We start from the raw sequence: 17,621 nt of genomic DNA on the forward strand, positions 1-17,621 counted from the left end.
GAATATTATTCAAAAGACTTTTAATATACTTGCTGGGTAATTTTTGAAAAGATTTTGAGAGTGTTAATAATGACAATGTCTAGGTTTGAAGTTTTCTAAGGAGACAGGAAAGTATTTTTTCTTTTCTACATTTATACATTTGGTCTTGAGCACTTGCCCAATTACTTCCTTGGGATAAATTCCAGTGAGGGAAATTGCTGAGTCCAGGGGAATGTGTATTTTAGACTTGGATGTATTGACTGCACTGTGTCCTGGAAGGGTTTTATTACGAATTTCTGTTCCCACCAAGAGTGTTTGTGACACCCTAAGACATTGTCACTCCTGGGGACCTTTACCATCCTTGTAGGTGAACTTGACACACACATAGGATTGAGTTTCTGCACCTTTTTACATGTTTATCATCAACTTGTAGGTCTGTTTTGGGTCCATTTATTTCTGTTGCAGTGGGGTTTTTTTGTTTTTTGTTTTGTTTTTTTGGTTTATAAGAAAAATATTTGTTAAATAGAGAAGAGAGAAAATGTGTAAGAGTGACTCTTTTTCTATTTATGGCAGGTTTGCTTCCCCAGTTCAGGCTTTGCTTCTCGAAGCCTGTTAATGAGGCCTTTGCCGTATACAAGTTTACCATGCTTTTGTTGTTGTTGTCAAATTTGTCAGGCTTTTCCTTTATGGTTTCTATCATGTTTACAAAGTCTTTATCCCCCTCAAGGCAGTAGATTTATTCTCCCATATTTTCTTCTACTCTTAGGGTATCTTTTTTTTTTAATTTAATTTTATTTATTTATTTATTTATTGGCTGTGTTGGGTCTTCGTTTCTGTGCGAGGGCTTTCTCTAGTTGGGGCAAGCGGGGGCCACTCTTCATCGCGGTGCGCGGGCCTCTCACTATCGCGGCCTCTCTTGTTGTAGAGCACAGGCTCCAGACGCGCAGGCTCAGTAGTTGTGGCACATGGGCTTAGTTGCTCCGCGGCATGTGGGATCTTCCCAGACCAGGGCTCGAACCCGTGTCCCCCTGCATTGGCAGGCAGACTCTCAACCACTGCACCACCAGGGAAGCCCTCTTAGGGTATCTTAAAGAAGAAAAGGATTAATGGTCCTGAAGAATTTTTTTTTTTTTTTTTTTGCATGTGATATGTGAGGTCTGGCTCATCTTTGTTGTTCCAGGTGGACTCATGGGACTGATGGTCTCAAAGCATCTCTCAGGAGGGCAGCGGCAGACAGTGGGGGATGGGGGGGCGCCGAACACGTGTGCTCCGGAATGGGTCCGCTTTCCGCCAGCTCCCAGTCGGTGGCCTGCCACCTTCCTCCCCGCCCTCTCTCAGCAGAGTTTCCTCGGCTGTGGGCTGGGGGTGGCTGGGTGGACCCTGGGCACGGGACATGTGCACAGATGTGGGGCTCGCAGGGCCCCTGGGAGCAGAGAAGTTCCCCCCAGGACCCACAGGAAGGGGAGGAAGGAACAGATCTCAAAGCCTCCCCCACTGTAAGAGTTCAGGCTGCTGTGGTTCTTACCATATGTTCCCCAGGCGGGCCACTCGCCTTGAACATCTACTTCAGTGGGGGGAGGGGGGCAGTGAGGAGCCTTAGGGAGGGGGGCCCTGGGGTGGTCTGGTGATGGGCGAGAAGAGGGTAGAGGGCAGCGCTCCTCAAGCCCTGATGTGCATACAGGTCCTCTGGAGACCCTGTTTAGACAGATTCTGGTCCAGCCTCCACCCCAGGGGCCACTTGTGGAGAAGCAGGGTGTAAAGCCCAGCATACGTAGCATGACATGACCGGTCCAGAGCAGCGGTTCTCACACTCGGGGCATCAGAATCCCCTGGGGCTTGTTCAAACCCTGATGGCCAGGCCCACCCTCGGAGCCGGGCAGGGCTGGACTGAGGATGTGCATTTTGGCACAGTTGCAGGGGGGTTTGTTCTCAGAGGGCTGGGCTACCCCACCTGCCTGACGAGGGGCTGCACTCTGGGCCCAAGCTGCACCCCCTGCGTGGGGTGGGCACCGAGGCCTGGCTGGGGTGTCCTGGGGTCCCTCAGAGCCCCAACCTCTCTCTGCATGGGCCCTGCCCATTGAGCACGTGACCCCCACCTTCCTGTACTTCAGACCCCCCAGGGGATGCCCTGGATGGGAGATGCAGCTGGTTTCTGACTTGGAGTCTCTCGTGGAGACCCGTACCCCTCCTGGAATGATTCTTGGGGGATTGTCTGGTTCCCCCATCCTTTCTACACAGGGCACTATCAGCCTGGGCAGGATTTCCATGCCCGCAAGATGACAGGTTTTGTCCAGGTTTGGAGTTTGGAGGGTGGGCTGCCCCCACCCCCTGGGAGGACCCTGGGTGGCGGACGGACGCGTGGGTGGCGCTGTCCCTCGTGGGGGCGGCTTGGTAGTTGCCCAGCACCAGTGCTAACGCCGTGTCCTTTGCCTTGCAGCGCCGGCCGACAGCTCCAGCCTGCTGGCCCCCGAGGGCACTGCCACGCCGGGCCTGAGCCGCCCATCCTCCGACGGCCCCACGGGCGCCCCGCTGCCTGCCCCACACCCGCGCCGCACATCCCCTGAGGGCGCCCCCAAGGGCACGCGGGCGCGGCCAGGTCCCAGGCGCGTGGCCCGCTCCGCCAGCGACCCCACCTCGTGTGCATCCAGGGCGGCAGGTACAGCTGGCCCAGCTCCCTGTGTCCCCAGGGCGTGCCTGGCTCTGCCCAGACACTGCAAGCCTCGGTGCCCCCCGGGAGTGGAGTCCAGCCCTGGGCCCTGCCTCAGGGCCACGCGGGGAATGTGGTCTCGATGTCCAGAGCCTATAAGGGGGGCGGACAGTCTGGGGCCCCTGCTGTGCTCCCACCAGGCTTGCTGCTCTGGCCAGGAAGGCGGGAGGGAGGAGGAAAGGTTTGGGGTGATGACAGCCTTCCAGGAGGGTCCGCCAGCCCCGACGTTAGCCTGTGGGCTGCACACCAGCTCTGGGGCACGAGAAGGTCCTAGGGTCGGGTAGGGCCCACAGTCTGTATCTGTCTGTCAGCCGGGGTGGCTCTGCCCCCAGGACCAGCCTGGGTAACACACTTGTGGGACGTGCCGGTGTCTGCTGAGCGGTCTGGTGGGACCCAGCGCCACGCGAGGTGTGGCTGCATCTCAGTGACAGCGCTGCGGACGTGGGTGTCCGCCAGCCGATGCCGCCCGGGGCAGACACGGGTGTGTTCTCGACAGGACTTCGCGGGCGCCCTGGGCCGCGGCTCAGCGTGTGGCCCAGAGCTGCGTCAGAGTCGCCCACATGAAGTCAGCATGGCCCGTGCCCTCCCAGGCCGGGGGACCTGGCACCAGAGTCCTGCGCCCGGCAGCCCAGGAATCTGCACTTCAACCAGCCCCCCAAGGGGTCTTGTACGTCCTGAAGTAGGAGGACCCCCATCTCCTCCCGGGTTGCTATTTTTGAGCGGGAGGATGGCGGGGTCTGTGCCAGTAAAGGCTGGTGAGCCCTTGGCCACAATGCCATCGCCGTGGGGACTTGTCCATATAGCACAAGTGAAGGAACCTGGAGGAGGCCAGTGGTGCCTGGACTGGTCGGTGGTCTTGTCCAGCTGGACCCCAAGTAGACTAGATCCCGTCCCGCCCCAGAACCGCATCCCTGTGGAGCCGGCAACACTCACAGGCAGCTGCCCGGAGGTGCCCTGCTGGGAATGCTGGGCTTTGCTTCTGCAGCTCTTCGGTCAGCATCCCTCTCCCTGCCCTGCTGCACCCACCTGCCAACTCACTCCGAGACGCCTCTGCCAGAACCTTCTCCTGGAGATGCCCCTCGGCTGGTGTACTCCTGATTCAGTTGTCTCTCGCCCTGTTAGGGCCAACACTCCCGGAACGGGGCTCCCTGATGACTGCACCCCCCCCCGCACCCAGTGAAGTTCATGCTCCGCAAACCCTGACAGGTTAGGGATGGACCTGCAGAGCAGCGGTGGCTTGATTACAAGTCGTCACCCCTGCATCCGCCTCACCGCCCTGTCGCCTCAGCCTCCTCTCGGCTGCGTGACAGTTACTGTTGTGCACGTGCCTCCCGGGGGCCCGGACCCCCAGATGCAGATGGGGATTGGGATGAGGGACACTGGGTTTGTCGGTGGCACCGGCCTGCTACCCTGTGCCCGGGCCACGCTGAGGAAGTGACGGGCCCTGGGGACGCCACCTGCCCCGGGTGGGAGCCACCTGGGCGCCGGCTGGCTTAAATTCAGGAGTTTTCCTCTGCTGCTCTTGCATCTGAAATCCATTTCTTATCCTCAGGAGGGCTGCTACGGTGTTATCGGGAATTCCTTTTCCCCGGCTGTGTGTTAACTGAATTCTCTTTCTGGTTAAGGCAATGTCTCTTCACACCCCCCATCCTGCAGCCAAGATCTTGAAGCCGGACTGTCCCGGGCTGCACGGGGAACCGGTGAGATGCTCTTTTTCTGAAACCCTTTGATAACCACAGTGTGGGGGGCAGGGGTGACCAGAGGTCCTTGGCTGCCTTGTGTCTAAACACAGCCCCCTCCCAGGGTCACCCAGGTACACGATGTCCCAAATCTCTGGGCTTTGGAAGATGGGCCTGCCCTCCGTCCCCTGCTCTCTTGGCAGATGTATTAGAGGCTACAGCTGATTTAACACCACACAGCTGCTTGTGTCACTGTATTTATGAGATTCTCTTTGGAGGGGAGACGGGCCCCCGTGTGAATCTTACACAGTTTCACATGCTTAATTGCCAGGTGTGCTCGCTGCCACCAGAAATACCCCAGACCACCCAGAACGTGTTTCCTTGTGTGACTTGAAATGTAGATTGAGCAAACCAGGTCTTAATCTGGTCCTTGGCGAGTTGGTCACAGCTGACCGCCCGGAGCTGCTTTCTCTGGAGGGTCATCTGGAGCGGCCGAGGCCCGCTGGGAGCTGGTGCCATTTCCCTGCCCTTGGCCTGGGGAGCATTGGGCACAAGGCCCTGGGCTTCGGGCGACTCTGCTGCCTCGTGAGAGGTGGCTGTTGTCTCTGCCCTTGACGTGGGGAGGGGGCTCTCATTGCCCCTCTGCCACCCCCAGGTCTGCTCGTAAGGCAGACGTGTCTCCAAATGCCACCCAACCCACAAGGGCGAAGGTCACTGAGCTGGGGAAGGCTGAGAAGGGGCAGCCCCCCTGCGAGCTCGGGAATTCCAGCAGAGAGGCACACAGAATGGAGACCCCTGCCCCGCCCTGCCCTTCTCTCACTGGCCGGCTTCGAATCTCGCCCTCCCATCTCCAGCCCTCGGCTCCAGGAGGCTGCGGCCCCTCTAGGTTACTGCAGGCTGAACTCAGGGCTGCGAGGGGCCAGGCCATGCCAGGGGACATGCGAAGCGAGGGCCAGGTGGGGAACACAGAAATCCCAGCGGAAAGCTTGTCCCAAGCATCGCTGTGTTTGCTTTTCAGAGAAGTTAGTGGACGGCTGCCTTCTGTTTTGTGTCGGGTGTTTTCAGATTGTGCGTTTTCCCTTGGTTTTCAGCTTCCTTGTCTCACTCTGTCATGGTTGCCTGTGCCTGTCGGCCCCAGCTTTCACCCCCCAGGGAACCAGATGCCTGGAAAACGGACCAGCGGTTAAAGCCAGAGGCCTTACAGACAGTCTCCAAAGAGCGGCTGCACTCCTTAGTGGACAGCAAGGCCTACGCGGACGCCAGGGTTTTGGTGGCTAAGTTCTTGGAACACTCGAGCTGCTCCCTTCCCGTGGAGGTGAGGCACGTGGTGGGCTCCGCCCGCTCGGCCATCCCCTCCGAGGAGTGCCACGTGGAGGAGGCCGTCCTCAGCGCCCGTGTCCTGGACCCGCTGTGAAGGCGCCTCCGTCTGGATGTGGACATGGGCAGGCCTGGCGCCAGAGTCCCTGCCGGGGACGCCGGGCCTGTGGGGAGAGGCTGCTGCCCGGGGGGCTCAAGCGGCGGAGGCCGTTCCCTCCTCCAGGGGGACCCATCGGCTGTTTTCTGGGGGCTGACGCTTCCTGCCCGTCCCCGTGATACAGTGGATGGCTCTCTCGTGTCCATCGTGAATTCTTCCCTGTTGTCAGGCAGGTGGCACCTTGAACTAGCCACGTGACAGCGATCCAGTGGCAGGGGACACGCGTGCAGCTAAGGAAACTGAAGCATCTTCACAGTCGGCGCCATGGAAGAGCAGGATTCTCCCGCACCCCAGGCCCCACCCCCCGATTTAGTTTAGTGTTTAAAGGGGTAGAGGAGTCATCAGGCAACGAGCCCATTTCCCCTTGCGGTTTGAATCAATGATCAACCCTTTCTCAGAGGCTGATTTTAAAGAAAATAAGTCATTCTAGCCCAGATGGCAGCCGGGGTCCAGCCTTATGCCCGCAGGGCGACAGGGCCGCCCTGTGAACAAACATACAATGAGGGACTCCCCAGGGGGGCCCGGCCACCCTGTGGCAAGGGGCTTTGAGGAACCCCCCCTCCCCCCTCCACACACGCACCTTGTTTCCCAGGCAACCCCTCCCTGCCTCTCCCAGCCCCAGGGCATTTTCCCAGCTTCCTCTCTGGCAATCTCTTTAACCGGCCCAGCACGGAGCACTTTGAGTGGTTATTTGCCCCGTAACAATAAGCCCCCATGGCGAGCCCCCGGGGTTCTCCGTCGCCCAGACTGGCCTCAAGGGGTCTCTGATGACCCAGAGCAGCCCCTTCCCCAGACGGGTGGCAGCAGCCACATCTGCTTTGGAAGATGCCAGCTGTCGACCGCTTCTTTCCGTGAACCACCCCACCTCGAGCTGGGTGCGCAGAAGCCTTCTCGGCCACAGCAGCTTGGGCGCCCTGGACCTTCTTGGCCCCCCCGGGCCGCCCTGTTCTGGCGACCTCAGCAGCAGCTGCTTCCCAGCCAGGGTCCTGGAGCAGCGCTGTCCTCAAGGACTTTCCGCAGCCACGGGGATACCTGTGCCATCCTGGACTGTGGCTGGCGGCTCCTGCGTGGGACAAGGCAGCCGGAGACCACAGTTCTCAACCAAGAGCCCACGGCCCAACACAGGGAGTGCCGGGGGCGGGCTGGGAGGCTGCCGGGTGTCCAGCAGCCCAGGGCTGTGCCCCGCCCCCCGTATCCAGTGTGCTGGGGTGTGTGGAGGGAGCAGGGACGGGGCTCGCAGGGGTGTTTCCAGCCCAGACACCCCGAGGAGCCCCTCGACACCAAGGTAGGTAGCCCGCGGTGCCAGTCAGCTGCCAACGCTTTGCTTCCCTAATGTTATCATTGGTCACTGCCATCCAGAGGTGAGAGCTGGACCAATATATAAATCAGGCCTTGTGATGATAGCCAGAACTTTTCCGCTTGAGACATCGCAGAGGAGAATTTGTGAGCACTTTATCCAGACTATAAAACGGGAAATCTCTACTCTAATTTTTGTCAACTGAGGGCTTTTGAAGTCCCCAAAAGTAAATCTCTCTGCAGGTAAAGTAAATTGATGGTTTTTCCAAGGGGCCTCCCCTAAGCCTCCCAGCAAAGCGTGAACGGCCCCAGCGCCCTGGCCTCTGCATCAAGGCGTCTCTGGGGTGGCAGCCAGAGCTTAGCAAGCTGCAGGGGTCTCACCTGGGTGGGGGGCTCACGTCAGGTTTGGGGGCTCACACGGCAGGGCCCTGGGCCGAGCCTGCAGGTCTCAGACAGACTGCCTCTAGAGTAAGGCCAGCCCTTGCGTCCGCCCCCCACCTCACGGGCTTCAGAATTGTTACTCTGCAGCGGGATGGGTGACCTCCAGGAGGCCTGGCCTGGTGCTCTGTGTCCTTTGCTTCCCCTCCCTGCAGGGGGCCATGTCTCCTGCCTCCGGGCACCTGCCACAGCCTGTGCCTCCACCTGGGTGCAGGTCGGTGCTCTGGCCCAAAGCCCACCGGCCGGCCGTTCTCAAGTGCTCGGCCCTCACACACGTTCTCATGCTCAGTTCTGTGCTTGTTCTCACAGCATCTCTATCTTGCGGGTGAGTACACTGTACCCAGTTCTACAGCGCTGGGCTGGCACCTTCTGAGGGCCACGTCGGCTCCTGCAGGGCCCAGGCTCCCGGCTCCCAGGAAAGGTCCTGGGAAGAGAGAGGTGCCTGGCAACGGGCTGGGGTCTGACTCCGCAGCCTGGGTACCTTCAACCCCACTCTGCTCAGCGGCACCTGGGAACCAGCGGCCCCGGCATCGAGCGCCCTGAGCCCCAGGCTGTGTCGGCTCATGGCCAAGGGGAAAGGCAGTGTCCCCCCCCATCACTGGTGCGCCCTCGTCTGCTCGGCCCTGGTCTCCCCGCTCTCGTTAACACATCAGCAGGCAGGTCCCCATGGGCTGCGCTGGAAGCCGAGGCCCAGGATGCCCCCAGCACAGGGCCCGGGGCCTGCGCTCTCCTGGACCTCCCCCACCAAAAAGAGGGCCAGCACAGGGCCAGTGCCTGTCTGGCACTGCCATTAGACCCCCACCCAGGGACCACAAGGATGCTGGGATGGAGGAGCTCCGGACCCCTACTCTATGGCAAACGGGGGCGCTTATCCTTCACAAGGACTTAAGGGCTCCTTCAGCTGATGACAATGATACAAATTAAATGCGTGTAACAAACCACGTAAAAGAAAGCTTATTTCGAATGGATGTTTTCTCCCCCACAGCTGTATTGATCCACAGATGCTGCTATTAAGGCAGAATTTATAGGAAATTGTTTTTAAGCCTGTTTGTACAACTGGCAGGTTGTATTTATTTAATGTACCTCAAGGTGTTTTCATAATGATCAGTGTTTTAATAAAAACTATTTCTGGCCTCTGTGTCTCTGAGGTCTGATCGGGACAGACAGATGCCGAGAGCCGTGTGTACTGCTGGTGACCAGGTGCCGAGCGAGGGCTCAGGCCGGGCGACCGACCACGGAGCGTGACCCACCCCTGGCACCCGACTGTGTTTCCTAACATGCTTCTGGAGACAGACCCTGGGGGTGTGAGGGGAGCAGGCAGGCACCCGGCCCACAGCTGTCCCTCTGTGGAACATGTCCCCAGCTTCTGGGAGGAATGCAGGCCCCTGGCTTAAAGCTTCTTTTTTTTTTTTTTAAATGTGTATCACATGACGGGACACCTGCCCCCGTCATCTGCTAGCCATAGGTTTCCTCTCCGGAGCCCATTCACCTGCCTCGTTCTGGGCGCTGCAGGGCCATACCCCTGGGCCCCCCTGAGCCGAGGCCCCTTCCCTCCAGCTCTCACCCCAGGGTGTGGGCCATCCCTGCCTAGTGGCTCACAGCATGGAACTAAGATCCCGGCCAGAGAAGGGGCCCGGCTTGCCCAATGTCCCTTGATAACATGCTGGAACACTGCCCAGGGCTTCTGACCAGAGCCCATGCTCACCCCACCTCCCCATGCCAGGGGACACCGGGACCAGGACGGTGACCACAGAACGCAGTCAGTGATGGGAGCACTGCCAAGTCCTGCAATCAGGCGACACGGTCTGCAGGGCGGCCCCAGGGAAGGAGCCAGGCTATAGGTGGGCCGGCTTTCTGCACTATACGCGCACACACCTCTCCCAGAGATGATTCCCATCTGAACCAGGAGAAGCCTGAGCCTCCCACTCTCCCTTATCCATTAGTCGGGAGCTTGTCTCCTGCAGGGATGGTGCCTGGAGCCCTCAGACCTGGTGGGGAGGCCCCCACTCGGAGCCGGGCTGTGAGGGGCGGAGTTAGAGCAAAGCTGGTCAGCCACTTCTCCGTCAACAAACCAGCCACACGGACAGCTTTCCATCATGACCTCAGGTTTATTAGTGGTATTAGCGAGTCTTCCCAAGGTCAGCTGCATGCAACACACAGGTCATCCTCATCCAGTGGTCCTAGAGCTTAGTTACTGCATGGTAAGGCTTCTTAAGTCACAGTGTATTCTTCAAGGCCTGGGCCAAAGAGAGAGACTTCCGGACAAAATGACATCGTGAACGCTGAGCTCTGCGGGGCGGATCTAGACTATGCTGCACTTGACCTACACGCACTGGAACACTGCTCACGGCGACGGCACCCGGACGCGCGGGCCCCCGGGGACAGCAGGCTCCAGGTGTCCGGGGAGGGTCTGGTTTCCGAGGGGGGAGCTCACGTGTGGATGCGTGTGTGTAGACAGAAATTGTAATGAGGCCGCCGGCCTGTGTGGGAAGCTGCCAGGGGCGTCCAGGGGCCAGAGGACAGGCGGACGTGGTCACGGGTCGTCGGAAAATCCTAACGTCTGAAGAGCAGTTTGTTGTCAAATAAAAGTCAAAATGGTGATGTTGTCGAAATAGGCATGGAGTTTTGACGTTGTGGATATCACCATTTATGTAACTCAGGGATGTCTCCTTTCTCGGGAAATACAACCACGTGTCCCCCAACTTCAGTGACCAGTCCCATCCTGAGAGCTGGCTGTCCACACTCAGCCATCGGGGCAGCCGGGCGCCCTCCCCGCAGGAACCCGAGCCCCAGCCGAGGGCGGGGCACACCGCTGCTGCCCCCTGGAGCGCGCTGTCCTCGAGGGGCTCCCTGCACAGCCGCATCCGGGGGCACCCACGTTCGCCCTCCACGGCTCCACACCACACGGATGTACAGACAAACCCTTGTCCGTCGCAATGAGAAAATTCAGAATGTGGCAAAATACGTGACTGTTCTACAAAGACTGGTTCCTGTGACTCTCCTTGGATAAAGACCCCTTTTTGTCCAAAAAAAAAAAAAAAAAAAAAGTGGGTGGTGAGGGCATGCCCTTCAGAGGAGCCAGTGTCCTCGGGTGGGCTGTGGGTTCAGGGGTCGGGTCCTGGGTCCGGCTCCCACTCCTTGGGGTGCAGGCGGGCAGCCTAGATGTACAACGGGGTCTCCTGGCCTGTGAGGAGCCTGAACATGGCAGCAGGCATGGTCTTCATATGGATCTGCCAATGAGAGAGAGGGGCTGACCCAGCCCTCCCTGCCTCCACCTCCCCACCCCCGTCCCCTCCATGCGAGGCCAGCGATGCCCAAGTCCCCTGAGCGTGTCCTGTGTAAAGTACCAGCGTCCAGAGGGGAGGAAGAATGACCTGCACGCTGTCAACAACAAATTGGCACTTGTCATGGGCACTTGCCATCTACCTCTACAAGGATTAAAGCAGGTGCCGCTGCAGCTGCTGACCTTCAACACCCCCTGAAAGGAATTCAGGGTGGAGATCAGGAATGAGGCCCTCTGTGCTCTGGGAAAAACTGGGAGAACAGGTCTTCAGATAGATATTTTCAGGAGCCGATTTTTTGAGCCCAATTCTCGTGTCTCCTCATATCTAGAAAAACACTGAAATCCTTCCTGGTGATGTCTGCTCCTCATGACTAGCAGTAACCTTCATGAGACTAGCAGAACCTTCTGCAAAAAATATGTGCTCCATTGCATGTACTCCCCCTTCACCAAAATCACATGTATACTGACCTTCCCCCCTGCCTCTTTGGAGCAGTTTCCCAGAGCTATATGAAATGCTGTCTCCCGGGCTACAGTCCTCATTTTGCCCCAAATAAAACAACTCACAACTCTCATGTTGTGCATTTTTTTAAGTCGACACCGTGGTCATCACCCCTGATGGCGGCTTAGAAAGCATACCCTGACTGCGCAGACTGTGACCTGGGCGCCCCGTCCAGGTCTTTAGAGGGTTTTACACGCGGTCAAGGGCTGGTTTTCCCTTCAGCTCAAGCTGACACCAGGTGCATGAAAAGTTGGACTTTTGACTGTGCACTGAGCTGAAGGCAGGCTGGGGCGCCCAGGCCTCCTTGGAAACTGCAAGGGGCCAGCTTTGCCTCGGCATGAGACCCAGAGGCTCACACACAAAGTGTGTGTGCTGCAGGCGGAGGCCTGGAGCCCCCCAGCCCCTGGGGGTCAGTTAGCAAATGAGCCTTTGGGGCCTGACCTCAGTCCCTGGCGCCACAGAGGCTGGGTACGCCAGCAAGGCACAGAGACGGCTGCCCGGAGAGGCCGACCGTGGGGGGCACATACCCTAAATCCCGCCTGGGCCCCAGGCTCTGCTTCTGCTTCCTTTAAGCACTCTGTTCCGCAGGCTAGCCCGGGACCCGGCCGTGCTCAGGCCCCTGTGGGCGACCACGGCTCTCGGGGGTGGGCTGGCAGACCTCCAGCGCCCAGGGAGAGGCGGCCGCAGGTGCAGCCAACCCCCAGGGGCGCGCAGCCAACCCCCCGGGCCTGCCCTTCCTCGGGCAAGCCGCTCTCAGGCCTTATCTGACCAACCCAGATGGCCAGTCTGGCCGAAGCGTTTTCTTGTCACCCAGGCTCCCCCGCTGGCCCCCAACACCAGGATCTGTCTGATCCACTTAGATGTTTGCTCCTTCATCAGCCTGCGATGGCTTTTCCCATCAGAAGATTAATTCTAATTCCTCAATCTGAAACCCACCCCCAAGGCCCAGCAAAACACCAGGTCTAGTTGACGGGTGACTCATTTTCCAAACGTGCTCAGGGATGATGGGAAACACAGGCAGACAAGCTCATCTCCCAGGACCAGCCAGTCCAGCGCGAGGTCCGCCCAGGCTGAACGGCTTCCCACACCCCGGGCCTGAGGTCCAGCCTGACTGGTACCCATTCACCTCAGGTCCAGACAGTCGGACGCATTTCTCCCGCTCCCAGCCCAGCTCCCCCGCCCGGCTGATGGCCCCAGCGGGGCGGCTGTCTCGAGGCATCTACTTAGGACAATTGGATTTTCCTTTCTTTGAAGCCATTTGTAAGAGAAGGCTAATGGCGCCTACCTGGCCCCCTCCTTCCTGAGAGCCGCTGTCTGCCACCACCCATGCAGGGAAACAGGCTTCCTCCCCCCGCCTCGGGACTTTCACAAAATACTGAGTGGGTCAACGTGGCCCCAGGAGAGGTGTCCTGACCGGACATGATCCGAAGGCCCCTCAGGGAACAGCATCCTACTCCCCCCAACCAGCCTCCAAAGAGGAAGCCGTGCCCTCTCCCCACACAGCCCCTGGGTCCCCACCACCCTCAGAATCAAACCTAAACTCCCCGCCCGGCAACTGCCTTCACAGCCGTCCCATGTCACCCGCCTCTCAGCGCTGTCTGCCCCTTCTGCGCTGCTCTCACCCAGGCTTCACCCAGGGAGATACTCACGCATTCACCTTGACTCCCCGCTTCCCACACACCTACACACACCCACCCCCGCACCAGGGAGCCCTCCTTCCCAGCACTGGGCTGGTAGCCCCACTCCCAGCATCTTACGTCCCCCGCTGAGGTACCCTGCTCCCTCCTGAGCTCCCCGCTCTGTACCCCGTCCACCCTCACGCTGGCATGGCATCGCACTGATGCCAGAAAGAAGCAGAAAAGGAGGCGGGGTACAGCCTGCAGAGTGGGAGAGGGGAGCACAGCAGGGCCGGCCTGCGCATGCCCACCCCCATCCCATCAGCCACAGCTACCCGGGGTGAGGAGGGGATGCCAGACCCCGCCTGCAGCAGGCTCCCCCGTGGGAGACACAGCCGTGCTCAGCTGACGCAGCCCCTGGAAGAGGCTCACGGAGGTCCAGGCGGGAGCACGCCAGCCAGCAGACGTGCCCAAGTCCCCACAGGGACAGGCTCTCCCAAGAAGGGAGGCTTTGCTCTGGGGTGCTTCCCCAGCACCTTATACACGCCCTCGGGGATTAGATGTCGGCCATGGAAACATCTGGGCTCCGAGAGCCTGGTTCTGGCTTCGGGCAGTGACCTCTCACCTCTCCCACCGAGTTGGACAGCGCCTGGACGATCTTCTCGTGGGCCGTGGCCACCACGCTCTGCCCGTTGATCTCGATGATGCGGTGGCCCACGCGGACGCCGCCCCGCTCCGCGATCCCCCCGCGCATGAGGCTGCAGATCTAAGCGACAGGGGGGTGGGGGGTGGTCGGTTCAGCACAGGGTCCCCGCCAGGCTCGCCGGTCGCCTCCAGCCCCCAAAGACGGGGAGGAGAATCAATCACACACAGGATGAAGCCCCAGGGCAGACGCTCCTACATGCTGTCTGCTGACTCACCAACTGGGAGGTTACGGTTTGGAATGTGTTTGAAAATGGGAGACCCGTCCCCCCCACCCGCCCTCGCTGGTTGGAATCTGCCCCCCCCCCAGCCACCCGGGGCCTCTGTTCCTGGGTCAGGGGTGTGGAGGCCGGGAGGTGTGCAGGTAAAGCCCATCCTGGCAGATCCGCCAGCAGCCACTCTGCTCCTCTTTCCAGTGAAGCCGGTCACTGCTCCCCCCGTCACAGGGAGGTGGTGATTTCACCAGCCGACAAACGGAAAGAGATGATGCAGCCCCCATGTGTGTGAGATCCACGAAAGATTGGGTGTCAGAAGGTGGGGTCCATGCAGACAGCAGGGAGGGCGAGCAGCCCCAGGGCCCATGGAGAGCGGAGCGGGGGGGGCAGCTGCACCCGGGGGGTCCCGGGGACCTGGTGGGAGCCATGGGAGGGGGGTGGGATGAAAGCACTGCAGCGAGAGAGGCTGGGGCGGGAGGGGGCAGGCAGGGCGCCAGGCCTCTCATCCACCTCCAGCCGAGGGCAGACGGCAGCGTACCTGGGGCCGAGGCTGCCCGAGAACCACCACACCCGCACTGGAGGTCTCCCCTGTCCACCCCCGCCAGGCACCTCTACCCTGGGCCCCTTGCAGCAGTACCCCAGCCGTCCTGCCTGAAGGCTGCCCTGTACCAGACGTGTTGGAGGATGAGGAAGGCCGAGCCCAGAGTCTGGTGGGAGGAGAGGCCCAGGCTGGTGGGACCCTGTCCCCCGAGTGCCCGGGGGACACCCCGCATCACCTGACAGCCTCATTGTACCCACGGAGGCCTTGGTCTGTACGGTTTCCTCAACCCAAAAATGCCACCAGGAGCTTTTTAAGGCCTTCGAGGGGTCCTCGTATGATTCTGGTCAGCATCCTACAAGGTCAAGGGTCGGCCTGCCCGCAGGAGGCGCAGGTGCAGGCAGGACGGCCAGCGCTCCCCCAGACCTGGTGTTCTTCCCTTCCCACCGCGAGGCTCAACGCTGCAAGGCCTCCTCCACGCCCTGTGCTGAACGCCGCCCCCGCCTGGGGCCCCTACCTGGGTCATAGCCCCTTCCCCTCCCAGCCCTGGCCAGGCTGCTCCACTGGCTAGGGGCTGACTCTCCACCCCCAGACAGGACCCCTCCACCCCACCTGCCCGTGCTCTCCCTCGGCACTGGCCTGGCAACTTTTGAAGGCTGAGATAGGCTGAAAGGCCACTGACCCCAGGCTGGCCCTGGCACCCCTGCAGGACTCCCACGTCATCTGTTTTGTGGTCTTTCCAGATCCTCTTTGTGTGTGTGTGTGTGTGTGTGTGTGTGTGTGCAAATCCCAGTGCGGTGCCTGAAGCCCTCGAGGTCCCTCCCAGCCCTCAGGACCCATCTCTTCTAGAAGGAGACACAGATGCAGGCTGATGTCACAGCCCAAGGCCACTCCTACAGCAGAGTGGGCCAGGGTCCTGGACCCCAGGCACCTGGGCCAGACTGGACTCAGGGTGGAGAAAGAGAAGCGGGCTGACCCCACCACCCATTTTCCAGTAAGGGGAGCACCCATCCTGTGCTGTGAAGGCTCTGCTTACCTGTCAGTACTAACTTTTATTCCCCCCGCCCCCCACCCAGATGATTTAAGGGCATTTTGTGCCCAGTGTAACTGGCTCTTCGAACATCCAGGCTTCAGGATGACCTGGCAGGTGTCAGGCAGGGTCCAGGTGCTCCTGATGGGAGCTGGGACACCCCGTAGCAGGCGCTGTTTCCCTAAGTCCCTAGTGGTAGCGTCTCCCCTCGTGGTGGAGATTTGGGGACAGAAGGTAAAGACGGGAAGGGGACAGGGAGAAGGAGAAAATAGCTTTGCACCTTAAGAGGGGGTTGCCAGGACAATGGACTCAGACCCCGGCAGGGGACCTCGGCTGGAACCTGGGGGGCCAGGCTGGCAGAGGGGGCAGGAGGGGAGCAGAAAGTGCTGAGGAGAGGGCCATGTGGGCACATGCCTGCACACAGGCACACACAAACACACATGCACGTACACACGTGTGCGGGCGGCAGGCCTTCCAAAACGAGGCGTGCCCCCAGAACCCAGGGCCTTGGGCTGCTCTAATTTCTCAGGGTGCACCTCTCAGGAGGAACGCTGGTGTCTCCCAGCTGGGGACGTCCTGATTTCTCCCATGGTGTTGTGGGAACAGAGAGGAGGGGTCCATTTAGAAGGAGCGTTAACTGGCTCAGTTGGGGCCTGTCTGCAAACGAATGCCTTGTACTTCGGGCGTAATGAAGCTGAAAATGGGAAAAGCGCTTGTGCAGGACTAACTCAGGGGTCAGCAGACTTTTCCAGGGACGCGGGGAACTTATCTGCGGGGCGCACGTGATCCGTGGGCTCGGCCCAGTGGAGGAAAGGCGGCTGGCTGGCCACGACCGGGCCTTGTAGGCACCTCTGTGGCTTGGTTATTGACACCCGGGACCCTAGACGCAAACAGGACAGCCCCTGCCAGCTCACAGATGGCTCAGGTCCACAGGTGCGCTCGCCCACTGACCCCGGCCGCGCACTCCAGCATCTGATACGGGCAGAGGGCAAGCTCCCCACGACAGCCGTGCAGGCCAACGCCTGCCCCGCCACTGCCCAGCGGGGAGCCTGGGGCAGGTCCCTTCAGCTCCCTGTTCCTGCGTCCTCATCTGTGCGTGGGGACAGGGGATGCCCTCCCTAACCAGACCCATGCACAGACACGGGCTCTAGAGGGAAGCCCCAGGTTTGCAGGAAGAGCTGGCCGGATGGTGGCCTTTCCCGGTTCCTAGAACTGACAGACAGATGGACTGACACCCCAGACAGACGCCCCAGCAGGCCTACAAGTCTTGCAGCAACGGAACTAGACAGACTGGAGAACCAGAAGTCCTGCACGCCCATGTTCACGGCAGCTCGGTTCACAGTAACCAAGAGGTAGAAGCAACCCAAGTATCCGTCAGTGGAGGAACGGACAACCAAAATGGGGCGTTTCCACACAATGGAACACGATTCAGCCTTAAAAAGGAAGGAAATCCTGCTACACATGCTACGACGTGGATGAACCTTGAGGACATTTTGCTGAGTGAAACAGGCCAGTCACAGATGGACAAAAACCGTATGATTCTACTCACATAAGGTACCTAAGTATGTCATATTCAATGACATAAGTACCTAAGTATGTCATATTCAATGACATAAGTACCTAAGTACGTCATATTCAATGACATAAGTACCTAAGTATGTCATATTCAACTTCACAGGACAGGAAGTAGCACGCTGGTCACCAGGAGCTGGGGGAGTGGGAGGTGGGGAGTCAGTGTTCACGGGAACAGACTTTCAGATTTGTTGATGGAAACAGTTCTCGGGATTGGTTCTACAACAATGTCAACGTGCTTAACGCTGCTGAACTGCACGCTGGAAAATGGTTGAGATGGTAAATTTCACATTAGTTGTATTTTACCACAATTAAAAAAAGCAAACAAAAACAGGAAAAGCAGATGTTCTAGGAGAGAGTCGGGGCCAAAAGAAAAGGGGGAGAGAGGGGCAGATTTCACAAGGTAATCCAGCTTCTCAGCCACAGGGCCTCTTGTTTTAAAGAAAAGACAAGCTACACTGAGATCCTCGGGGCCAGTGCTCAGGCTGGCAGCCCCCAAACACACGCACCCGAGTGCGCGTGCACACACACACGCATGCACACACACGCACCGGTGTGCGCACACTGACAGCCATGCAGAGGGCCCCTCGCCT

At 59.5% G+C, this 17,621-nt stretch overlaps 2 protein-coding genes across 5 annotated transcripts in view; one reads left to right on the forward strand and one right to left on the reverse strand.

Moving 5' to 3' along the window:
* Positions 1-8,674, forward strand: part of ENTREP2 (endosomal transmembrane epsin interactor 2) — a 257,220-nt gene extending 248,546 nt beyond the window's left edge. The window contains exons 9-11 of the mRNA XM_059915335.1: positions 2,417-2,635; positions 4,312-4,386; positions 5,457-8,674. Coding sequence (XP_059771318.1) covers positions 2,417-2,635; positions 4,312-4,386; positions 5,457-5,779 — 617 coding nt within the window. The 3' untranslated portion in view covers positions 5,780-8,674. The remainder of the gene's footprint in view (positions 1-2,416; positions 2,636-4,311; positions 4,387-5,456) is intronic.
* A 987-nt stretch (positions 8,675-9,661) lies between these two features.
* The window catches only part of APBA2 (amyloid beta precursor protein binding family A member 2), a 232,895-nt gene continuing 224,935 nt past the window's right edge, over positions 9,662-17,621 (reverse strand). For all 4 annotated transcript variants that reach the window (XM_059915337.1, XM_059915340.1, XM_059915336.1 and 1 more), the window contains 2 exons: positions 13,597-13,737; positions 9,662-10,803 (listed from right to left, as the gene is read on the reverse strand). In XM_059915337.1, coding sequence (XP_059771320.1) covers positions 10,732-10,803; positions 13,597-13,737 — 213 coding nt within the window. In that variant the 3' untranslated portion in view covers positions 9,662-10,731. The remainder of the gene's footprint in view (positions 10,804-13,596; positions 13,738-17,621) is intronic.

Source organism: Balaenoptera ricei, chromosome 2, assembly GCF_028023285.1.
Source record: "Balaenoptera ricei isolate mBalRic1 chromosome 2, mBalRic1.hap2, whole genome shotgun sequence".
In the NCBI taxonomy this organism is placed as follows: Eukaryota; Metazoa; Chordata; class Mammalia; order Artiodactyla; family Balaenopteridae; genus Balaenoptera; species Balaenoptera ricei.